This window comes from Mytilus edulis, chromosome 4 (assembly GCF_963676685.1).
Source record: "Mytilus edulis chromosome 4, xbMytEdul2.2, whole genome shotgun sequence".
NCBI classification, from domain to species: Eukaryota; Metazoa; Mollusca; class Bivalvia; order Mytilida; family Mytilidae; genus Mytilus; species Mytilus edulis.
In genome coordinates this window covers 91,037,536-91,064,146 of record NC_092347.1, presented here as the reverse complement: position 1 = coordinate 91,064,146, position 26,611 = coordinate 91,037,536, and the positions used below count along the sequence as shown (strand labels likewise).

The following is a 26,611-nucleotide window of genomic DNA, read 5'->3' as shown; positions in this document are numbered from 1 at the left end:
TGAAGTGGATAAATTTCTACTCATCATAGCCTTCTCTTTCCAAACAACATTCACAGCCTTTTGAGTAGAGATACGCTACAGCCAAGAAATTACCATAAACTTGGATTAGAAAAAAATCTACACGAATTGAATGCAGCTATAATATTTAATATTCTGAATGTTAAAAAAGTAACATCATCCATTGTCCGTTGTGGTAAACAATCTGTATCTAATATCCTACAATATATTTTGTTAAACATGTTTAATTTAAGATTTTAGCAATATTAACTACTACATTTGAAAAAGCTTCTTCCATTCTGTGTTCTCTGTTCTAGGTATTGTTTTGTCCGATTGTTGTCTTATGAACCATGATATATTTTAATTCATAGAACATCTAATTAAACTCATCATAGATACCAGGATTGAAATTTTATAACAGAAGTGCTGATTATAACCGTATCTTACATTTTTTAATCGTTCAGTATTGATAAGTCTGAAGATACTGCAACCCATTATGACATTTAATACAGATGATATCGGATCTGTTCCTTATGTCATAACTACAATCCCCTTACCTATGCACGAATCTGACCTACCGAATTATGCTATTTACCGACTTTGTAACAACACGAGCAACACGACGGGTGCCAGAATTGGAGCAGGATATGCTTGTGACATTTTGTTCATGAATTATTGTCATTAAAATGGAAATTGATGCAACTGTAGTCCAAGTGAGAGGTTTAGCGCTATAAAACCCACAATTTTCCACATTTGAAAATGCCTGTACCAATTCAGGAATATGACAGTTGTTGTCCATTCGTTTATTAGTTTTGTCAGTTGGTTTTGCCATTTGATTAGGGACTTTCCGTTTTGAATTTTACTCGGAGTTCAGTAATTTTGTGATTTCACTTTTTGTTTCAGATTTCAGAATGAAAAAAACTTCATTCCTGTACCGTCTGTTTGAAACGAGCGTTATGTAAGAATAAACTACGAAGAAAACAACTTGTTGATTCATATTTTCCTTTTGAGAAAGACTATTATTCATGATGTTTCACAATAAGAAGCAATGGACGAAATAATAAAGAATATCATTTCCATATATTGGTTAGTACCAAATAGAAAAACCACAATTTGCAGCTCATATCATATTGTCAGGGTATAATAATAACAATATTTAAACACAATCATCATACCTTTACTACTTCCGGAACCACCCCCGTAACCACTTCCATAACCACTTCCGTAACCACTCCCGTAACCACTTCCGTAACCACCACCAAATCCACTACCGAATCCACCGGCTCCTCCAGCGCCTCCAGCTCCTCCAGCGCCATAGGTATACCACCAAGGCTGTCTTTCAACATAAACATGTCCGGATCCTACGTATGATCTTCTTCCCCATCCACCTCCCCATCCACCACCACGTCCACCTCCCCATCCACCTCCACGTCCACCTCCCCATCCACCACCACATCCACCTCCCCATCCACCACCACGTCCACCTCCCCATCCTCCACCATGTCTACCTCCCCATCCATCTTTCCATCCACCGCCTTATCCACCTCCACTACCATACGATATATGGGCACTGACTGCGCTACAGATGACCAGCAGTAGACAAATTGTAATCTTCATTCTGTCATAGAAGACATTAATATCAGATGGTCGTTTAATTATTATCACATTAAAGTTAGGCAACAATAACTTACTACCAAACGTTCTGCCGTAGAAATAGATTACCACAGCTGTATTTTTCAACTTTTTGCGAAATACAGGGTCACAATGCTCCTCAATTTCGATCTTTATTTTGCCTTTATATTGTTTTTAACGCTGATAAGTATTTTGAAAACAGAACGCCCGTATGGAATACACCAATGTCATTGGTATTTTTTATGATTTTTTTTTCAAATATCATTATTTGAATACGAATATCATAATAAAGATACACACAAAAACTGAATGGATTACGTCAACTCCTAATTGGAGCAAATAAATTCTTTATTGATTCTTGTAACTGCGCCTGACTCGCGTTTCGTCAACAAAAGACTCAGCATTGAAGCTAGAACAAAATGAGTTAACAAAATGGCCTAATAAAGTACGAAATATTCCTAAAATGATTTGCCAAACACAGCTAAGGTAATCTATTCAAATTAAACTGTTAATTCTATGTTCAAGCATACATATTATAGATATACTCTAAATTTTCTTTGTCTAGAAATTCTATTTGTCAATCTAAAACGAAAGCGCTTTTTTAAACGTAAAGAACGGTACGTTTTACGTTTTTTGGGTTTTTTTCTTTGGGGGGGGGGGGGGGGGGGGGTTATTTGGTATGATATATTTGGGATAAGTATAGCTACAAATAAAAGATCAAAACGAATTTTTGATACTCCGAATAAAGCAAAGAAGATTGTCTTAGCAAATATAATTGAAATTTGTTTGAAAAAAAATCTAATTATATAGATTTTACATAACCTTCTTTTTAATACAATAATATTAATCGAATTACAAAGAAGCCTACCGACAATAATTAAACAAATATATATATATATATCTGTATTGTTCAAACGCGTTTGAATACATTTTGTAATGGTATTAGTCACTGGCAATAGTCAAATAGCAAACATGACTCAATCTATCGTTTCTGGAAAAATTTGAAGAAATCCCTTTTCACATGATAAGCCATAACATCTACATCAACAATTTAAAGTTAACCTTAAATATTTCAGTAGAATATTAAAATTGATTTTTTGTTAGAAATTGTAATTATAGGTTATTGTAATTCTGTAACACATATCTTTATGGGATTCATTTAAAATTTCCAGATAATCGTGTACAAGATAAACATAACTCGAGCAATCTGAAAATAAGTCACAACACAGCTATCAAATATATATGATAGACAAGAAACATTCACTTTAACTATAACCCATCATGAGTCATTCCAATCTTGGGATCTTATTGAGAAAACCTTTATTTACCGATGTTCATATCTAAATTAATCGATTACGAAGACTGATCGAGGTAACAAATCGCATGAATCCAAAATGATCTAGACCTTATGAGTCGTTATAGTGAGCGTGTACGAATAAGAGACAGTTGTTATTCATTCGTTTGGTAAGTTTAAGCCTTAGATTTTACCCTTATGGACTTTTGTTTTGCACTTTCCTTGACTGTGTATGCATTACCCATATTGCGAATACCCTATTAGTCATACTGACACAATCTGGAATAGAAACTAAAATCGTTGAAATAAAAAAAAACTATTTAACTGTTCGGCTATCTAAAGATATAAGACTATGAAAACTTGTCAATAGTGACTTAAGAAACATACATTATTACAACGTTTTTTACACTTTTAAAAATATTGTTATGATCAATCTATATATTTAGTAATTTGAAAAATAAAAGAAGTTACTTTGTGAATGATTAATATTGATAAGGATTTTTTCAATAATATTCTGTAGTTATTTTTAAAGATTACAGTTCTGATCTATATATATAAAAGAAACAGCACCTACTCCCCTGTAGTTTTAAAAACATTATTAATGGCAGACGTATTATTTTATATTTTAAGAGATAAAAAAGACCTGTAAGAAATATAGAGTTTTGTAGCCATTTGCTTATAGTTTCCCTACAACATTTACATTGCCGATAATAATCATCAGTATAACTTTCTTGACAATAGCTGACATTATACAGTTAATGTAAGAATGAGTTTTAACAATAGAAACTTACTTGATTGTTACTTGTTCCGCTTCGATATGATAACACAGTATGGTGCTGAATATTTGATTGTTTGAAAAGTCTTATATAATAATGTTCGTTTGGTAAAAAATTTAGACATATGAGACATAAATCAATAAGGGAAAGAAGATGAAAATCATGGCTTTTCAAACCACAGATTTAAAAACGAGACTTTGTTATAATAAAACTGTTTTGCCATAAAATGAATACTTAACCAGGAAAAACAGACGGAGATTGTAAACAATTCGGTTAAAACAAACATTTAAAAACTGCTAGTAATTGTTCATTTAAAAATCCCAGAAAAAAAATCTTTGTACTTTTGGAAACATTAAAGAAAAACGAAATCATAAAATTAAACACACAATGAATCAACAAAAACCGTACTTTATTTTGCCTTGTTAACTTTTTTGGATTAAAGAGTCACTGATGAGTCTTACGAGACGAAACGGGTGTCTGGCGTAAATACAAAATTAAATCCTGGTATCTATGATGAGTTTATTTATTGGCACAAACGTGATGTATTCATTAGTTTTAATTGCCCACTTTGAATTGGCTTTCCTTACATGTGAGTACCCTAACTGTCTGTAGTCAAGCGGTTTTAATTTAGGGAATTTCGATGGTTCATGTTTGTCATATTTAGGTTTTGTTGAAGAGTTTTTACTCAAATTAGGAACCTGTTATACAGCGGCTTTTTGTCAGTTTATCTCTATCATATTTGTTTTTCCTGATGTGTATTGTTTTGAATTAGTCCGTTAGTTTTTTTCCAGATAACTTGATTTACGTTTGCATTTCGTACCTGAATATATGGTATGAATTTTGCTCTATGTTGAATGATATACGGTGACATGTTTTGAGAAGGTTATGTTTAAGGTTGAACTTTTCTTAAATTTGGTATTGTGAGCTGAATGTACTGTATAGATATCTTCCTATTGTATATAGATATACGAAGATGTCACATAATAAGTTGTGTTGTTTTGGTAGGAAGTTGTCTCGTGGCAGTAGATTTCATATTGTCTTTTATTATTTATCAAATGTACGAGGATTATGATTTGATACGCCAGACACGCGTTTCGTTTTCATAAGACTCATCAGTGACGCTCAGATCAAAATAGTTGTAAAGCCAAACAAGTACAAAGTTGAAGAGCACTGAGGACCCAAAATTTCAAAATGTTGTGCCAAGTACGGCTAATCATACCTTTTTGAAATTAAGGTATTCAAGTAACTAATATGTAGCATTATCAATATTCAGGATTGCTATTATCAATTATATGAGTTTTGGGATAGATTTATTCGTCAAAAGGTACATGGTCAGCTGAATGCATTAAAATTCTTTGAAGGCAGTGCTAACCCAGATCTTGTTAGGTATACGTAGTTCAATAAAAATGGTTTTTATCATGTTTTCCCTACGACTTTAGTTTACCTTAAAAAACGTCATCAAAACAAATATCAACCTTGAAAGAAGACTTAAAGAATAACTGATTATACATTATAAATGATGTGGTTTAACATTTATTATAATAGATGGTTTCTTTTTTTAATTTAGATTTTATAAATGATTTTTAAAAAGCATAATACATATGGTTTTTTTTGTGTTTACAGCACATATTCATCAAATACATATCAGTGACAACTTACAAGTGATTTTACTATCAATAGTGTATTAATTATTTTAGAGGAATTGATCTATCAATTATTTGTCATATCTGATAAAACATAGGTATGCAAATATTCAAAAAAGAAGATGTGGTATGATTGCCAATGAGACAACTGTCCACAAGAGACCAAAATTACACAGACATTAACAACTATAGGTCACCGTACGGGAAATATACCTTTTTTTCAAAGTAGTATTAAATTTTTATTTGAAAAGTAATTAAGCTTTTACAAATTACAACTATTTGCCATATATTTAATATTGTAATAATTTGATTATATTCATGTCATTAAGGTAAGTATACGATATCAATTTTATGCACTACAAAATCTAAAAAACAAGCTATTCAAATCCTCTAGATCTATTATGTATAATATTGTTGTAAATATAACAGAGTTGATGAGACTGTCATAAAAGTGAGAGGTTTAGCGCTATAAAACCAGGTTCAATCTACCATTTTCTACATGCCTGTACCAAGGTGGGAATATGACAGTTGTTGTAGATTCGTTTGATATATTTTAGCATTTGATTTTGCCATTTGATTAAGGACTTTCCGTTTTGAAATAAATCGGAGCTTAGTATTTTTGTGATTTTACTTTTTCTTCTATTATGTATAATATTGTGTTCATTTATTTTGTGTGTACAAAGAAAACCTGATAATCTGTTAATCTTTCTATTGCTCGTCTTGTCATATCCCCTATGAACATTTTACGCTTGACAAAATTAAGCATGATAAAGTCGCCTTGTGACATAACTGATAACTTCTCAGACAATGTCACTTCGCTGATCATCTGAAAATGTCCGTTCCCGTTTAAAAGCCATGGTACGATATATCCATATTTATGACGAGAATTATTGAACAAAATTAGCTATGGCATTTTTTATTCACAGCAAAAGACTCCAACACTAGTAATCTGTTAATGCATAAACATGTATTTCGCAATAAAACAACCAACCTACAATGAATTTCACATAGTTTGTGTAAAGATAACATAACAGTTTTCATCAAGTATTATTCATTATTGTCATTTCTAGAAGATATAAAGCCGGCAAGGTTATACTCAAATAACCCTGTTTTGTTATCAGTATCGATTTAACGAGGCTATTAGTTGCAAACTACAAACTGTACAAGAGCACACACAAACTCGTTTAACATTGCAACATTCTTTTTCAAATTGCTCTGCCTATAGGTACATTGTTTGACGTATGTTGCCAACTGTTATAATGGACTTTAATTTAATGGAAAAAAAAACCTTAAATAAGTTCTTTCCAGTCATGCTATAGATATTCTACATTTGAACATGCCTGTACCAAGTCAGGAATATGACAGTTGTTGTTCATTCGATTTTGACATTTGATAAGGGGCTTTCCGTTTTGAATTTTCCTCGGAGTTCAGAACTTTTGTGATTTTACATTTTTCAAGTTTGGTTATGCACATGATGTATCCCGTACCATGATCTGTAGTTGTTGCCATTATTTCCGATATAAAAAAATATAAGTCTCAATGGATATTCACACGAAATGCTTTCTTTTAATAATCATCTTCACCATGATATGAAACTGATACCACAACTGACAACAGAGAGAGTTGAGTAGGTTGGAATTCATCTTTGTATATGTGAACTCAATCAATCTACTCCTTTATATTGTTCTAGATCTAAATCTGAAAGTATGATATTGATAATTACTTGGTACATCATATTTCATGAGGTTTAGTGAGCTATAAAACGAGGTTAAATCCACAGACCTGTACCAAGATAGGAATATAGCAGTTGCTTGCAATTAGTTTGACATTTTTAGCTTTTACAATTGCCATTTGATAAGGGACTTTCCGATTTGAATTCTCCTTGGATTTCTATTTCTGTTGTTAGTTCATCCTTTAAAAGCTCTACGAAATACACTTCTTCAACGTATATACAACTTGAGATGTCGATATGAGATGACATATTATATACATTTATCATTCGCCGTTGTTTTATAAATGAATATGCAGCGTATAAGTAACTTCACATACGTATAATAGAATGCTCTGAATACACTTTTACTGCTCGAATCTTATCGTTGACGCTGTAAAATTTGTGTTTATCGATGATTATTCAGGTTTGAGAGTTTAACCGTCTCACGGCATATAGGGTACCAAAATAGTGTTCAGACAGATATGTGGTGTTAATAAGCAAATGATAATCATGATGAAAAATCCCCTTTGGACCTATGACGTGCATCAATCTGTAATTCATCGTGTCTCGTATGTCACAAAGAACGCCACATTTTAGATATCGTAATTTCTTTAAGGTATATAACATAGTAAGTAAGGTAACAGAGCATATATAATGTTATGCCCTGATGATTGAAAGCATATATTTTTACTGTGTACTGTGATATCCAATTGTGTAAATAAGATAGATGTGTTTATATTATCACTGGGGTCTCCGATCCACACTCGATACATGCTGATGTCCATATTTGTGTTCTGATCCGAATTTTACAGAAGAAACAGTATACGGGACCTTATATTATCTTAATAATGACTTCTTTAAATCTACATATCGACTTTATTTATTTGTGTAATTGCTCATTTTGTATTTGTTAGCATTTTGTTTTCATTGTAGCATATATAACGTTACGTATTCCTGTTCTTGTTCTATGAATAACTTGTGTATGACGTAATCCGTGACAACGATTTTGTATAAATACGGAAATCATGTTCCTACTGGGAGCTTCTCTCCAGGAACCTCTATGCGGTTTACAATATATCTGAAACTAGAATTTGATTCACCAAGTATACAGAGGATTTGGTGATAATATAGACTTGAATATTAACCAAGTCTTCATATCAAAATGCTGTTTGATCTTGTGAATCGGTTACCATGCACCGAACATGCTGAGTATAATAATGCAGTGTCACAAGTAAATAACGATGCACCGATAACGTTAATTATTCGACAACAGTGTTACAAGAAGATTTTAGATGCACCAATACGCTGATTATTAGACAACATTGTCACAAGTAGATTTTTTTTTTGAGTAGGCTGATTACAGTGTCCGAGGAGATTTTCCGGTACCAAGTATGCATATTACTGAATGCAGTGTCCAAAGTAGATTTTCCCGTTCCGAGCACTAGAAGATTGTCATTTAAACTTGGAACAAATAGTGTAGCTTGCTTTATTAATTGTTTTAAATAATAATTAATGTATTTTGATTTCTGAACAAAAAATTGGTACCGTGAGCTCAATAATGCGACCTGATGTTCAAGCAGCATTCGATATGATATTGTCAGTTTCAGAAATATAGATGAATATATGGGTATAGTTCATAAAAATAAATAGATAAAGACAAAAGTAGTATACCGTTGTTCAATAGTCCAAAATTGATTAAATTTAAACAAAACCAAAACTGAGGGAAACACATCAACTATTAGAGGGAACAAAACGGAAAAACAAAAACACTGACTTTCTACAAAAACAAACGCCACCATACATAGAAACAGACTATGTGATGACAGCTGCCATATTCCTGACTTACTACAGGCCATTTTCAGAAAAAAATGTGTATTGAACCTGGTTTATTGGCTAGCAAAACCTCCCGTTTATATGACAATGTTAAAAAAACACTAAAATGACAACAACACTTGACAGGGACATAGCACAAATAAAGGAAAGAACATTAAGGACAGAGAAATACACAAATGAACAATATAATACCACATCTCTACATGTACAGCACAGAATAACTACAAACACCTAAAATTAATTTACGACCGAACATCAAAATAGCACAATTGAAAAATGAACTATGCTTGTTGATGTGGTTTAGAAGTTTTATTTTTTATTTTTATGTAGATTAGACCGTTGGTATTCCCGCTCAAATGGATTTACACTAGTAATTTTTTGGACCATTAATAGCTTGCTGTTCGGTTTGAGACTAGGCTCCGTGTTAAAGACCGTTCTTTGGACTATAATGGATTGCTTTTACAAATTGTGAATTTGATTAAGAGTTGTTCATTACAAGAATATTAATATAGAATTGTGTTAGTAATGGTGTAATTATTTGTATTTTATAACCATGTCGTTTTTTCTCGAAAATCAAACTGAAAAAACAACAACAAATAAATTGCATCAAATCAAAAAACACTAGCATTTACAAATGAATATTTAACGCTTTGACATATACTTGGTTACAGTTTTTGTATCGGTATCAGATTCGATTTGGGCTTATGGTAAAGGTGCCTTATGAAACATATCAAGCGACAGTGTGAATAGAAGTTATCATTGGGGAACCAATATGTACGATTATCCCGGAGAATGCCCGGTCGTATTATAAGTACGCATGTTTCACCTATAGCTACTCTTATCTTACTGAGGATTCATTTATTGTCGTGGATTGAGGTAATCTTATACTTTCGTGGATATTTGATTTCGGAGCTTTTTTCAACCCAATAGCAAATTTGTGATTCGTTGAACATTTAAATTCGTTGTTTATCTGTATGAATGAAAACCACGAAAATTGGTATCCCACCAATAAAAATGAATCCACAGTATCAGAGTCACTTGAGTGCAACCAGTAACACGCTATATGCTCAATATCATTTAACGTGGTTAATTTGTTTTATACAAAAGAACAATATTGGAACATATAATTGACAGAGATAATACTACTGTAATTTTAGGTAATCGTATTCTGATTTTTGAATAGAATCCTCGATTCAAATTCTATTCAGTCCTTAATCTTAAAAGCCACAAGTCAGCACAACATAGGAAATTTGGAACACGACATGAGAATTTGTTGGACAGTTTTGAGGTAGACAGGAGACTCACTAGACTATGATGATTGTCAGAGGAGTAACCATGAAATTTAACATAGAGAAGTGGAAAAAGAAGGAGATAAGACAGTATGATTAATAAATAAAACTCATCCAAGAGCACAGGAACTGCGTTAGAGGTATTATCGTTATGTCTAAAAGAGAGGCGAAAGACAGCAGACGGAGAGTCAACTCACAGATCGAAAATAAAATGACAACACGATGGCTAACAAAGAAAATGAACATACCTGTTTTGTTGGTCGACAAAGCACAGATTTATATCGGGTTGAAGCTTGCATGGGTTGTTTATGTTCCTTTCTCTTAGATATGAATTAAGATTGTCTTGGGAATATTTCGGAAGAAATATTACTTCAGACATTCCTTCAAGTCACTCGATTCGAATGAATATCCTAACAACAACACACCACATCATAACTAGATGAGGCAAATGGACCGAAAACTAGCCGTGAATTCCAGAAACGTGGACTACAGCGCTTTGCGTTCGTGATGGACAATACAACTAGCCTTACACTATCAAAATTGAGTCCATGACAAACAGAATAAGACAATTGTGATCACGAAGAAAAGAATGAATTTATACTTTCGTATCGACACTTTAGTTTTTTCTACATGTACAAAACTACATCCATGAATTTAGTGTTGACTTTTAATTTTAATTAAACAGTTTTGACTTTCATCAGAACAATGAGTATAGTACTGAAAAAGGACGAAAGTGCAGATCTTAACGATGCGAAATAACAATTTACGTTTGCCTCAGTACCGAGATAGATTTGTTTGACGTAAGTATGATGTTGACATCTTATAAAATGAAGTTCATAATTGTCACACATTTAGAACAATTTATATTGATAAATGTAAAAGAAAACTGCATAGACGAAACTGAACACTTGTAAGTGCCACCTCTAAACCTAAGTGAACTTGCAATCAACCGGTTCCCTAAATAACTGAAAATAACACATCATAAATTTAATGCGTTTGAAGCGACTTTCAGGGTTGATTTTCATCAGGAACACTCAAGGTCGAATATTTGTAAGCCAGTAATGTATAAAAACCGAAATAGTTGAAGAGCTAAATAACATAAAAATTTCTAATTAATCTCTCTTTATGAGAATCTGAAGTAGGTGAACTACTTCTGGGGTATCAGCTCTTTTAAAATTTGCGCTTACTACATGCACCATTATAATATCAGTATTCAATATAGCAACAAAGTAGTACGGACATAACTATCGCTGATACGATTGTTTTCTTAATTTGCTTTTATAAATAATTGAACCATTCGAAAACATTAAGTTTGTTTTTACCGTACTGCTTACATTGATTAGGCCGTATTTTGAGCACGATTGTTGAATATTTGAGTTTCAAACCTTTTCAACATCAGATTTTATTTTGTGTTTCATATATTTAGTATCGAGTGCCATTGCAGAGCATGTATCAGATAAAAAGGCGTCTGGTATACAAAACATGTGCCTGGTAGTTATGGGGAGTTACACAACCATTGGGTCGGTTCTATTGCAGGTTAACCTTTCGTCTTCGAGGGTAACACCAACCTGGTAGTCAGCAATCGCATGTTAACATGAAATATCATTATATCGGTCACCCGTTTGTAAATTTTTAAAGTTTGAATTATTCGAGAAACATAGAAAAATTAGCTGTACTATTTGGATGTTACAGTTTTATAATAAAGTTCCTAAATTGAAGTATGATCTAAACTTGTTGGTACTTTTAATAAACGTTGTCTTAAACTTTTTCAATTTGAAATTGATGTTAGATATATAAAAGTTGTATATTTTTACATTCTATAATTGCTTTTGATTTTTTTTCCAAATCCTGAAGTAAGTTGCTGTATGTTTTTTTCTATTATTGTTGTAGCAACATTTTTATATTATTCTATATTATGCCATTGCAGGGATGTTTATAGCTTACTGTACATCAAACATTTTGCTCATTGTTGAATGCTATAATCGTTTGGTATAAATAAATTTCTCTTTCATTAACACCTATACCATATCTATTCCAGCTATGCATCTAACTTTATTTGTTTATCCTTTACACTACTGATAAACAATCTGATAAAAATAAGATTTGTAAACTCTTTAAATGGTCATGCAATCCATATGTGTGATAAGTTTTAACATTGCATTACAAAATACGTCTTTCTTTTGGGATATCACACTTATTATTTATTATAAAAAAAACCCAATAAAGTCTTGCTTGGATCTTTCAATTATGGCGAGAATTAAAAACAAAGAAGTTAGCAGATATTAATAGCATAAACAAAGAAGCAGATTAAACGAAACGGGGAATTACAAGACGAACATAAGATAAAATAGAGAATTAAAATCATGATGACACTAAAACAGAACCTTAAAAGATAATGATAGTCACAGAAACCAAAATGTTACGCCCACCATTTATACATTCGAACTTTCAAATATGCTTAGGAAACAATGGGCAGTTTGGCTGGAGAGTATAGCGATAGAACTTTTTAGAATAAATCAACAATAAGCTGAAAAAGATGCACTGATTATTCATGGAGGGAAAATATAACGAAATGAAGAAGACGACGAATGTTATATATTAAAGAATAGATTAAACAATACTTTATTTACTAAAGAGGAACAAAAATCATGTCAGCTATTTATTTGTGAAAACGAAATCACTCAGAGATAAAAATGCAGTGACAAATGTAGCACGGCGAATATAAAGGCATGTGACTTTGAAGGGTAATTTGAAGATTGAGTAATGAAACAGTGTGTTCAAACTATAAATTAGCAGGAATTAATAAAGAGGATAACAATCGAAGTTTGTCGAAGAAACGGGACAAATAAAAGACACTTACTTACAGATAAAGGACAGGTAAATCTGAAAAATAGCTCTTTTCGTCAAATTAAATAAATTCAATTGTCAAAGAAATTTAAACATGTAATCTAACAGTGTTATGTAGCAGAGAAGACGTCTAGCACATGGTTAACAATGTAGAAATTGTGGACACTATAATATTTTTTTCAGTATGCAAACAATTAACGAAAAACGAAGTAGAATAGGACAATTAGCAAAAAAGAAAAATAACAAAAATACCGAGGAAAGTTCAAAATTGAAAGAACCTAATCAAATGCAAAAATAAAATGCTCAATCTTGTCAAATAAAATGGAAAACAACTGCCTCATTCATTACTTTTTACATGCGTTTTCTTATGCAGAAATTAGTGGATTAGTCTAGGTTTTAAATCTAGCCAAACCTCTCAATTATGTAACAGCAACATATCAGATCTGTTAACTATAAAAACTAGAGATGTCAACTTGGTCAATACTGTCTAATCGATTACTCGTTGAATTTAACGAACGATGATCGAGTACTCGCTCGGTAACGCAAACTCAAAATATACACTTTTAAGTACGTGTATTGTGCGTCGCTGCCTTTTAATTGTAAAACCCTCAACATTATTTCATAGGACTAATGAATTTTATACCATAATTGATAGCTCATTTACTGCATGTACTAAGTGTGTAGACTATTAATAATATAATCAAGTAATTAATTAATATCTACGGAAAAATTATTACTCAAACAACAGTATTTAGGAACTGTAAAAAAGAAATTTCATGATCAGTAAAGGGATGATGATTAGAACTTATTGATACCATATATCCTTTTTCTGAGGATCGACACAGGGTGCAACGAATGTGGTCTTATCTAAAAAATATTATCTTATCAACTTTTTCTGGGACGTAGCGATTTATGAAATTTGTAAGTTAACAAACAGTCTTGCTGATAAAAATATTGAAAGGTGTCGGTCTTGGAAAAATGCTCTTGTTATGTCCCAAATGAACATCTTTTTGAAAAAATTTCAAAGCACAATTAAACACAAACATTCGGAATCGTATTTCAATTTTTATTAATTTTGACTAATGTATGATATTTTCCCGGGAGGTGTTCTCAATAAAACTATGTTTTTGTTTATAAACTTACAAAGCAATAACATTCTGACAAGAAACAGATATGTCGAGTATATCATTAGGTTACCGATTCTCGGTACTACATGTAACTAGCGATACTCGAGTACTCGTTGACATCCCCAATAAAAAAAGAAGAACAAATGTGGAGCAAACAACAGAAGATAAAAATGAAACTTATTCAAATACAGATCTATCAGACTATGATAAAGATGACGACGAATATAAAATAAAGAAGATGTGGTATAAGGATTGTATTGAAGGATCTGTCAAGCACATACTGAGAATACGCTAAGTGAAGACCATACATAGCATTTAAGACATTGAAAAAACAATGACGGTGAGAATTGATGATGTGAATGTGAAGGTAGAAACAGATAGTGGAGCAGATGTGACTTTTGTCTAAGTTTCTGGGAAAAAGTAAACGGAGATCCAGTGTAAAAAAGAACAAAATAAAAGTTTAGTAAACAGGAAATTTATAAAAATGACCACATTATTGAAATTCATGTCAGCACCGAAATATTGACTACTGGGCTGGTGATACCCTCGGGGACGAAACTTTCACCAGCAGTGACATCGACCAAGTGGTGTAAATAGTTATCAAATATACAAGGATTATAATTTAGTACGCCAGACGCGCGTTTCGTCTACATAAGACTCATCAGTGACGCTCATGTCAAAATATTTATAAAGCCAAACAAGTACAAAGTTGAAGAGCAATGAGGATCCAAAATTCCAAAAAGTTGTGCCAAATACGGCTAAGGTAATATATGCCTGGGATAAGAAAATTAGTTAAGCTGTACCAAAAAATAATAATTGAAACTCTGTTGTGTATCTTGTATCAAATGATTTGCATGAAACAATTGTGCCCCTATAGATTAGGTTGAACTGTTGATAAGAATAGAGTTATGCTATAATTCATCTGTAAAGATATATGATTAACTACACTACATAATCGGAATAAGACGTTCTCTTTGCGATTTGAGTCTAAAGATGTTACAAAACTTTAGAAGCAATTATGGACTCGTGGAAGAAATTTCAACACAAGTTAAATGCGAAGGTTATATTTCAAGACAAATGTTTATACATCATCCATTGCTCATTCTGGGTTAGGATCTTCAATAATAACCTGCAATAGAAAAAAAGGTAATTTTACTGCAAAATACCGACCTTACAAAAATATATTTTGTATCTTCTTACCTGTTAGTTGCAATTGTGTTAAATTCTAAACTTAAGCAACTAATGAGGTTTTTATCCCAGCATATCTTCTGACAATCGCATTCTTTAAACTGTTCGTTTGCTGTTTCGGTCATGTTGGCATATTATATTTTTGATGCATATGTAAATCATTTTTTCTTGTCTTTACTATTTAAAACAGCTATGCATATATGAATAACATATGACGACAACAAATTTTATTCACTTTTTAACGTTTTGCTATACAAAGTAAGTGTTTAACAGGAATGTATGGGAAATTTGCAATTTCTTGTCTTTCCATCTGTTCAAATCATACAAAAAAAAAACGTATATATTAAGATGAAATACGACCAGGGATAAATTATGAAAAATATTAAATAGAAAATTATCTTACCTTTCTTTGAACCACCATAACCACCGTATCCGTATCCAGCACCACCGTATCCACCGTATCCGTATCCAGCACCACCGTATCCACCGTATCCGTATCCACCACCACCGTATCCACCGTATCCGAATCCACCTCCATATCCACCACCATAACCGCCATAATATGGTCCTCCTCTTACAACGAATACTTGTCCGGCTCCTACGTATGATCCACCTCCATATCCACCTCCTACGCCCCATCCTCCATATCCCAATCCACCTCCATATCCATATCCACCACCGCCGTATCCACCGTATCCATATCCACCTCCTCCGTATCCACCGTATCCACCTTTATAGGAGGCGCTTACAGCGCTACAGATGGCAAGGAATAGACAGATTGCGATCTTCATTCTGCGGTAAACGAAGAACAACTTAATCAATTCTTATTAAATGATTTAGCACTCATTAGTTTCAATTTTGAAATAACTCAGACTCTATTGTTTTGGTGCCAGGTATTAATGCATTTATAAATATGTACAGAAAATAATACTGTATATTTAAAACTTTGTTCTTATTCATATGTGATGAAATGAATCACTTTTATCCATCTAATTATAGATATATATGTCTATTCCATAAAATACAAATGAATCTGAATCAAAAGGATAATTATGACAAGCTGTTCTCGTCAAAACTATGTTCAAACCCTTTTTCGAAAAAATACACACTGACAATTAAAAAAAAACACACTGAGATTTAAAAACCTGAAATAACACACTGAGATTTGAAATTTACACACTGAGATTAAAAAAAGGAAGAATTCAAAATTACACACTGAGACGAAAAAAAAATTAAAACACACATAGAGAGTTGTTAATTACACAATTGTAATTTTCAATTCTCAGTGTGTGTTTTTCATTTTTTGTAATCTCAGTGAGTCTTTATAAAATCTAAGTGTGTAAATTTTAATTCTCAGTGTTTGTTTTTCATTTTTTTGTAATCTCAGTGCGTCTTTATAAATTCACAGTGTCTAATTTTTAATTCTCAGTGTGTGTTTTGAAGTTTTTATTCTCAGTGTGTAAATTTTTCGGAAAATGGTTTTAAACATAGTTTTGACGAAGACGGCTTGCCATTGATACTTGTAACATCATATTTTTATTATATTTTCTTAGTGAATGGGAATAGCTTGCTTGAGCAAAATTGAATTGATCTTAAGGCGCATTTGATAACACGGATAACTGGACACCTCAACCGAAAGTACAATAAAATTTAGATACAAATTTAATTTTTTTTCAAAAGCTTCCAAAAAGTCAAATATTGAACGTTCATTATAGAAATCAGGATAGAGGGACAAATTCTTCATTTGGTCACTTTATAACAAATTTATTATCCATAATGAAATGTCATTAAGCAATATACAACTTTCGAGTTCGATGCATTTCCGTCAAAAACTTTGTGCACATCACTTGTGCGTTTAGCGCTTTGGGGCCTCGTCACTTCCTCGTAATATAATTGCTAGTTTATCCTGCACATTGACGATCACTAAGACGTTTGATCAACGTTAATAGTGCAGGGATATAGACGATCCCCTTTATCTGGTAAATGACGTCAAAAAGGCGTGCATATTTGACGAGTTTTTTTCTTGTGACGGATGAACTCGAAAGTGGTATATAGATACAATTTCAATTAATAACCTACGTGGAGTAAAATTTGCAAATATACGTTTCACAAATCCCACACTGAATGACAAAACAGAAATACATCGAATATAAAAAACATAAATAAGAACGTGTACTTTTTGTACAGCGAATTAACCAAAAGGACATGTTGTTTTCCGTAAGTGCTAGAAATGTTAAAAACGTGTATGTACGACATTTTTATATGAATCGAATCTGATTACCTTTTTTGGAGTACAGTTACAAATATAACAAACAATTTCAGATGAAAACATCGCTTGTTAAGGTAAAAAACTGAAGAAAAAAACATTTACAAAAACAAAACATTATTTTTGAAATTAGAAATTAGATATCAGTCTTTCGCACATTCAACCGACTGTTTCAAATGTAAGTCAAATATTTAAAAAAAAAAATGTTCTATATCATCAAACTTCGATTAAAAAAGTAATTATACATTTTTGATTTTTAGATAAAGAAGACATAAAAATAACTGTTCTAATATTTAATGAAAATCGTTTAAATAAAACACCGTGTTTACTCAAATACAGCAATGCAGGTATTCTCGTCATTTTCCCTACATTGCCGATACTTGACAAGACGACTAAACTTTTCCCTGCATTGCCGATTCTTGACAGAAGACTAAACTTTTCCCTACATTGCCGATTCTTGACAAGAAGACTAAACTTTTCCCTGCATTGCCGATTCTTGACAAGAAGACTAAATATTTCCTTTCATTGCCGATTCTTGACAAGACGACTAAACTTTTCCCTGCATTGCCGATTCTTGACAAGACGACTAAACTTTTCCCTGCATTGCCGATTCTTGACAAGACGACTAAACTTTTCCCTGCATTGCCGATTCTTGACAGAAGACTTGAACTTTTCCCTACATTGCCGATTCTTGACAAGAAGACTAAACTTTTCCCTGCATTGCCGATTCTTGACAAGAAGACTAAGCTTTTCCCTGCATTGCCGATTCTTGACAAGACGACTAAACTTTTCCCTACATTGCCGATTCTTGACAGAAGACTAAACTTTTCCCTACATTGCCGATTCTTGACAAGAAGACTAAACTTTTCCCTGCATTGCCGATTCTTGACAAGACGACTAAACTTTTCCCTTCATTGCCGATTCTTGACAGAAGACTAAACTTTTCCCTACATTGCCGATTCTTGACAAAAGACTAAACTTTTCCCTGCATTGCCGATTCTTGACAAGACGACTAAACTTTTCCCTGCATTGCCGATTCTTGACAAGACGACTTAACTTTTCCCTGCACTGCCGATTCTTGACAAGAAGACTAAACCTTTCCTTTCATTGCCGATACTTGACAAGAAGACTAAACCTTTCCTTTCATTGCCGATTCTTGACAAGACGACTAAACGTTTATTTTCATTGTCGATACTTGACAAGAAGACTTAACTTTTCCCTGCATTACCGATACTTGACAAGAAGACTTAACTTTTCCCTGCATTACCGATACTTGACAAGAAGACTAAACTTTTCCCTGCATTACCGATTCTTGACAAGATGACTAAACCTTCTGGTTCACAACATAACATACAGTTAGTGTAAAACTAACAGAGCAAATGATTTACAAAATAGAAAATTTAAATGTACTTACTTGTTTGATTTGATACGATGGCCTGATGGGTACTGAATGTTTGATTCTAGAAGGCTTATATAATACACATTTGGAAATTAAAAAAAAGATGTATTAGACAAGCAACAAAAAAATAACCCCAAAAAGATGAATTATTAAGCTTCATAACGAATATTTACAAATAAAGCCTTTATCTGTTATTTTTTTAACGATTAATCAAAATTATAAAAGATTAATTTTAGAAAAAAAACCACGATTATTTTCATAAGATAAATTGTTATAAGTCAAAGACTGACATTACTTGTACTGTGTTACTTTTATTATAAAGGTTGTTGTTAAAACAAACGCCTTTTTAACGTTTGATTTATCATTAAAAAAAAGCCAGATATATCTTTTGCCGTTTATTTGTAAACGTGGACATTAAAATTAAAGAATGGTGAATTTTGGAAAACAAATAAATAAAAATGCAGTCATTTAAACAAAAACCGGTCAGAGGAATGTTTCATGAAAATACGATCTTATTGAAGATCGTCCTAGTATGAATAAAAGAATTAGAGTCATTGAGTTAGCTACAATGAATACATAGCAACATTGAGCGTTAAATTTGATCGTCAAGATCAGACAAGCGTCGCGTTATATCTTACCTTTAAATTCAGCGTTTTTATGTACTTTGTGAATAACTAAAAAGACGTGACTATGTTGAGCAAATCTATCCAATCGAACTAGAGATGAAGGGTACTACCGATACAGTCTGCCTCATATCTTGACTTAAATCTAGAAATTGACAATGAGGGTCGGTTGCAAACAAAACTTTACGAAAATAAAAGAGATGATTTCAGCTTCTTAATTGTGAACTTCCATGTGACCTACTGAATTATACTATTTACCGGATTTGTAATATCATAAGCAAGACGACGGGTGCCACATGTGGGGCAGGATCTGCTTAACCCTTCCGGAGCACCTGAGATCACCCCTAGGTTTTGATGGGGTTCGTGTTACTTAGTCTTTATTTTTCTAAGTTGTGTCATAGTACTATTATTTGTCTGTTTGTCTCTTTTATTTTTTGCCAGGGCGTTGTCAGTTTATTTTCGATAAAGGAGTTTGACTTTCCCTCTGGTATCTTTCATCAATCTTTTAAAAGATTTGCCATCAACACCAAATTCAAACAAAAGACAATCCTTATTTCTTTCATCTCGGTATTTAATAATATAGCAGAACATACATTAATTAACCATAATGCAACGTATGATACAATGTAGTCATAAGGAACAAATACTAAGGACAACTATCATATTGTGCTCTAGATATTATTAGCAATGAGTGCAGTCATACTGTCCAATCTAATATATGAGATTATTATTAAAAACAAGTACTATAATTAATCAATATCATATCTATTTATTTTCATATTCACTATCCCTATCTTTTAGAAGTTACATACTGGCTTTGACTTCAATCGTGCAAATATCAAAAGCTTCCGTTTCCTCTTGTTCTTTGTAATTTCCGTAGTATTTATCTGTCTGTTTACTGTCACGCAATGTTTCTCATGGGTCATTATCGTGAAACAATTTAACTTTTATTCATACTTTCAATAAAGATGAAGTGGAACAATCTGTATAAATTTAACTTAAAAAAACTATAGGTAGGTATTAATATAAGAATATATATCACATGATTTTTTTTTGTGTCAAATTAACCATGCTGCCACCTTTGTTTTCTGATTTTCTGTTTTAAGAAAAAAATGCATATTATTTCAACTTCTTTGTTATTAATGATTGGAAAAATACATATCTAAGAAAGGAGTAGGTCCAGTTAGACCCGTGTTTTGGCCCCAAAATATAGCAGTTTTACAAAATTGATAAAATGTAAACTTTTAGTTCTTTATTGGACAGTAGAATGCTTCTGCTACATAAATATGGGCTGTTTTTGACAATACAATGCACATATATCGGGTACTAGCACCAAAAAGTCATGCTTAACTACTGAAATCTTCACAATTCTAGCATTTTAGTTAAATTTTAGACGGTTTTCGTGTAAAACGAAAGTGGCCGCATTCGTGTTCATCCTTAATATTGAAATGTAAGTTGTATTTTATGATCATACATAACATATATAAAGGTTGAGGATAAACACGGATGCAGCCACTTTCATTTTTAACAAAAACCATCTGAAAAGAGACATTTTTCGGCATATTTGGTAAATATTTCATATTTGAGCTTCAATCGGATCATTTTTAATGTCTAATCAGTTAAAATCTTTCACATAAACTAATTGATTCAAATGAATTAGACACTTGAGTGTTTAAAAAGTGGTCAAAATCTTTCATCAGATGAACCTGAAATTTGAGGCCAAAATCGGTCCTTACCAGACCTACTCCTTTGAAAAGAAAATAGTGATATGGGATGTACATGTTTCTGGTAAAATCATTTCCTGTATTCCTCCCCCCATTTTCTCAAAATATTGGCTAAAAAGACTGACTTTAATGGCAATATAATAAAAAAAAAGTTATTACTCAAAACCTACTTATTGTAGATACACAATTATTTTACAGAGTTAAATTTGATTATAGTTTTTTTAATTCATTGATATTTTACACTTGTATAACATGTTTTTGAAATTATTCCAGAACGATATTTCGATGAGACTAAAACGTCAGAAGAAAACATTCTTAAACGATTTATGACTTTTGAATGGAGATATACTACTGTTGACTTTATTTTTCATATGTCATTGCGAGAGAGCGGATGTGCGTGATGTAAGTATTAAGCGTCTTCCACAGGGAAAAAGCGGAAATTACATTCTGAAACGGCAGATTGTAAATTGAAAGAACCAAACGTACATTTATAAGAATGATATTTTAGGACTCACTAGATGAGCCGTAACTGATGGTAACAAATACAACATGAAGTGGATAAATTTCTACTCATCATAGCCTTCTCTTTCCAAACAACATTCACAGCCTTTTGAGTCGAGATACGCTACAGCCAAGAAATTACCATAAACTTGGATTAGAAAAAAAATCGACACGAATTGAATGCAGCTATAATATTTAATATTCTGAATGTTAAAAAAGTAACATCATCCATTGTCCGTTGTGGTAAACAATCTGTATCTAATATCCTACAATATATGAAATGTAAATTGAAAAAAAAATATTTTGTGCTGTAATGTTACTTATTTTGTTAAACATGTTTAATTTAAGATTTTAGCAATATTAACTACTACATTTGAAAAAGCTTCTTCCATTCTGTGTTCTCTGTTCTAGGTATTGTTTTGTCCGATTGTTGTCTTATGAACCATGATTTATTTTAATTCATAGAACATCTAATTAAGGTAGCACAATACAAAGATTTTATAACTCCAACTCCGAAGTTTTAAAATGCTGTAACTTTCTTAATAATGCTTGAAAGTGTATAAAAGTGGTAGTTTTTGATAGCTAACAGATTACTCTTTCAAATAAATGCAATGTTAGTATTATGCAACAATTATGTAACAAATTATGATGTTAACTGTGTCTAAAATATTTTTAACAAAATTTCCACTTTCAAATGAAATTAGCTTCTGCATAGGTATCCCTAGAGGGTTGATTTTATTATATGTTGTTCCTATGGCCATTATCTACAAAAGGGTGTCTCAGATTTCAGATAGAATGTATAGAACAAATTTTACACCTAATTAAACATTATCTTCTTTTATGTGGTAAGAATGTTTACACTAATTAGAGATTTATGAGAGAATGGAATACAATAGAGACAATCTGAGACATCCTTTTGAAGCCCATGATGTGTTGATTAAGATTTTGTTAAAATTTTCTGTATAGTTAAAGAGATGATAGAGCTAAATTCATTCAAGTGAACTTACCCAGATTTTGCCACTAATTACATAATAATTGATTACATAATGATTGCATAATAAAAATATTGCATTCATTTAAAAGATTAATCTTTTATCTATCTATATATACCTCTTTTATTATTTTCTATGCATTCATAAGAAAGTTACAGCATTGGAAGTAAAAAAATCTTTGTATTGTGCTACCTTAAACTCATCATAGATACCAGGATTGAAATTTTATATTTGCGTCAGACGCTCGTTTTGTCTTCAACAGACTCATCAGTGACGCTCGAATACAAAAATGTTAAAGAGACCAAATAAAGTACGAAGTTGAAGAGCATTGAGGAACAAAATGTTTTACCAAATACAGCTAAGGTAATCAATTTCTTAGGTAGAAAAGCCTTACTATTTCGAAAATTCAAAGTTTTGTAAACAGTTAATTTATAATAATGAACATATCAATGATAACTCAAGTCAACACAGAAGTGCTGATTATAACCATATCTTACATTTTTTAATCGTTCAGTATTGATAAGTCTGAAGATACTGCAACCCATTATGACATTTTATACAGATGATATCGGATCTGTTCCTTATGTCGTAACTACAATCCCCTTCCCTATTCACGAATCTGACCTACCAAATTATGTTATTTACCGACTTTGTAACAACACGAGCAACACGACGGGTGCCACATTTGGAGCAGAATCTGCTTGTGATATGTTGTTCATGAATTATTGTCATTATAATTGAAATTGATGCACTGTCGTCCAAGTGAATGGTTTAGCGCTATAAAACCCACAATTTTCAACATTTGAAAATGTCTGTACCAAGTCAGGAATATGACAGTTGTTGTCCATTCGTTTATTAGTTTTGTCATTTGGTTTTGCCAATTGATTAGGGACTTTCCGTTTTGAATTTTACACGGAGTTCAGTAATTTTGTGATTTCACTTTTTGTTTCAGATTTCAGAAGAAAAAAAAACTTCATTCCTGTACCGTCTGTTTGAAACGAGCGTTATGTAAGAATAAACTACGAAGAAAAAAACTTGTTGATTCATATTTTCCTTTCGAGAAAGACTATTATTCATGATGTTTCACAATAAGAACCAATGGACGAAATAATAAAGAATATCATTTCCATATATTGGTTAGTACCAAATAGAAAAACCACAAGTGTAGCTTATATCATATTGTCAGGGTATAATAATAACAAGATTTAATTACAATCATCATACCTTTACTATTTCCGGAACCACCCCCGTAACCACCTCCTCCGTAACCACTTCCGTAACCACTTCCGTAACCACTTCCGTAACCACCACCAAATCCACTACCGAATCCACCACCAAATCCGGCGGCTCCTCCAGCGCCCCCAGCGCCTCCAGCGCCTCCAGCGCCTCCAGCGCCTCCAGCGCCTCCAGCGCCTCCAGCGCCTCCAGCGCCATAGGTATACCACCAAGGCTGTCTTTCAACATAAACATGTCCGGATCCTACGTATGATCTTCCTCCCCATCCACCTCCCCATCCACCACCACGTCCACCTCCCCATCCACCTCCACGTCCACCTCCCCGTCCACCACCACGTCCACCTCCCCATCCACCACCACGTCCACCTCCCCATCCTCCACCATGTCTACCTCCCCATCCACCTTTCCATCCACCTCCTGATCCACCTCCACTACCATACGATAAATGGGCACTGACTGCGCTACAGATGACAAGCAGTAGACAAATTGTAATCTTCATTCTGCCATAGAATACATTCATATCAGATGGTCGTTTAATTATTAGCAAATTAAAGTTAGGCAACAATAACTTACTACCAAACGTTCTACCGTAGAAATAGATTACCACAGCCGTATTTTTGAACTTTTTTGCGAAATACAGGGTCACAATGCTCCTCAATTTCGTTCTTCATTTTGCCTTGATATTGTTTTTAACGCTGATAAGTATTTTGAAGACAAAACGCCCGTATGGAATACACAAATGTAATTGGTATTTTTTATGATTTTTTTTCAAATATCATTATTTGAATACGAATATCATAATAAAGAAACAAACAAAAACTGAATGGATTGCGTCAACTCCTAATTGGAGCAAAGAAATTCTTTATTGATTCTTGTAACTGCGCCTGACTCGCGTTTCGTCAACAAAAGACTCAGCATTGAAGCTAGAAAAAATTAGTTAACAAGATGGCCTAATAAAGTACGAAATATTCCTAAAATGATTTGGGGTTATTTGATATGATATATTTGGGATAAGTATAGCTACAAATAAAAGATCAAAACGAATTTTTGATACTCCGAATAAAGCAAAGAAGATTGTCTTAGCAAATATAATTGAAATTTGTTTGAAAAAAAATCTAATTATATAGATTTTACATAACCTTCTTTTTAATACAATAATATTAATCGAATTACAAAGAAGCCTACCGACAATAATTAAACAAATATATATATATATCTGTATTGTTCAAACGCGTTTGAATACATTTTGTAATGGTATTAGTCACTGGCAATAGTCAAATAGCAAACATGACTCAATCTATCGTTTTTGGAAAAATTTGAAGAAATCCCTTTTCACATGATAAGCGATAACATCTACATCAACAATCTAAAGTTAACCTTAAATATTTCAGTAGAATATTAAAATTGATTTTTTGTTAGAAATTGTAATTATAGGTTATTGTAATTCTGTAACACATATCTTTATGGGATTCATTTAAAATTTCCAGATAATCGTGTACAAGATAAACATAACTCGAGCAATCTGAAAATAAGTCACAACACAGCTATCAAATATATATAATAGACAAGAAACATTCAGTTTAACTATAACCCATCATGAGTCATTCCAATCTTGTGATCTTATTGAGAAAACCTATATTTACCGATGTTCAAATCTAAATTAATCGATTACGAAGACTGATCAAGGTAACAAATCGCATGAATCCAAAATGATCTATACCTTGTGAGTCGTTATAGTGAGCGTGTACGAATAAGAGACAGTTGTTATTCATTCGTTTGGTAAGTTTAAGCCTTAGATTTTACACTTATGGACTTTTGTTTTGAACTTTCCTTGACTGTGTATGCATTACCCATATTGCGAATACCCTATTAGTCATACTGACACAATCTGGAATAGAAACTAAAATCGTTGAAATAAAAAAAAACTATTTAACTGTTCGGCTATCTAAAGATCTAAGACTATGAAAACTTGTCAATAGTGACTTAAGAAACATACATTATTACAACGTTTTTTACACTTTTAAAAATATTGTTATGATCAATCTATATATTTAGTAATTTGAAAAATAAAAGAAGTTACTTTGTGAATGATTAATATTGATAAGGATTTTTTCAATAATATTCTGTAGTTATTTTTAAAGATTAAAGTGCTGATCTATATATATAAAAGAAACAGCACCTACTCCCCTGTAGTTTTAAAAACATTATTAATGGCAGACGTATTATTTTATATTTTAAGAGATAAAAAAGACCTGTAAGAAATATAGAGTTTTGTAGCCATTTGCTTATAGTTTCCCTACAACATTTACATTGCCGATAATAATCATCAGTATAACTTTCTTGACAATAGCTGACATTATACAGTTAATGTAAGAATGAGTTTTAACAATAGAAACTTACTTGATTGTTACTTGTTCCGCTTCGATATGATAACACAGTATGGTGCTGAATATTTGATTGTTTGAAAAGTCTTATATAATAATGTTCGTTTGGTAAAAAATTTAGACATATGAGACATAAATCAATAAGGGAA

General features: G+C 32.3%; 2 protein-coding genes across 8 annotated transcripts; both read right to left on the bottom strand.

Moving 5' to 3' along the window:
• Positions 1-126: 126 nt before the first annotated feature.
• Positions 127-26,611, bottom strand: LOC139521015 (uncharacterized). Of its 7 annotated transcripts, none has more exons than XM_071314169.1 (5): positions 26,479-26,611; positions 24,385-24,578; positions 24,229-24,348; positions 1,173-1,292; positions 127-216 (listed from the first exon to the last, which is right to left on the bottom strand). In XM_071314169.1, exons 2-5 carry the CDS (start codon positions 24,575-24,577, stop codon positions 209-211), a joined length of 441 nt encoding a protein of 146 aa, XP_071170270.1. In that variant the 5' UTR covers position 24,578; positions 26,479-26,611; the 3' UTR covers positions 127-208. The 7 variants fall into 7 exon arrangements, with proteins under 7 accessions (XP_071170270.1, XP_071170272.1, XP_071170273.1 ...); XM_071314171.1 differs by having other exon boundaries at positions 24,238-24,348; XM_071314172.1 differs by having other exon boundaries at positions 24,247-24,348.
• LOC139521020 (uncharacterized) lies at positions 15,198-19,131 on the bottom strand. Its single transcript, XM_071314187.1, has 3 exons — positions 19,018-19,131; positions 15,741-16,129; positions 15,198-15,278 (listed from the first exon to the last, which is right to left on the bottom strand). Exons 2-3 carry the CDS (start codon positions 16,126-16,128, stop codon positions 15,268-15,270), a joined length of 399 nt encoding a protein of 132 aa, XP_071170288.1. The 5' UTR covers position 16,129; positions 19,018-19,131; the 3' UTR covers positions 15,198-15,267.

Excerpts from the sequence above, each read along its gene's own strand:
- LOC139521020 (XM_071314187.1), bottom strand. The coding sequence starts at position 16,128 with ATGAAGATCGCAATCTGTCTATTCCTTGCCATCTGTAGCGCTGTAAGC.
- LOC139521015 (XM_071314166.1), bottom strand. The coding sequence starts at position 24,577 with ATGAAGATTACAATTTGTCTACTGCTTGTCATCTGTAGCGCAGTCAGT. Across the intron at positions 24,349-24,384 it reads ACGGGGAGGTGGACGTGGAG|GTGGATGGGGAGGAAGATCA; the intron begins GTGGATGGGGAG and ends GTGGATGGGGAG.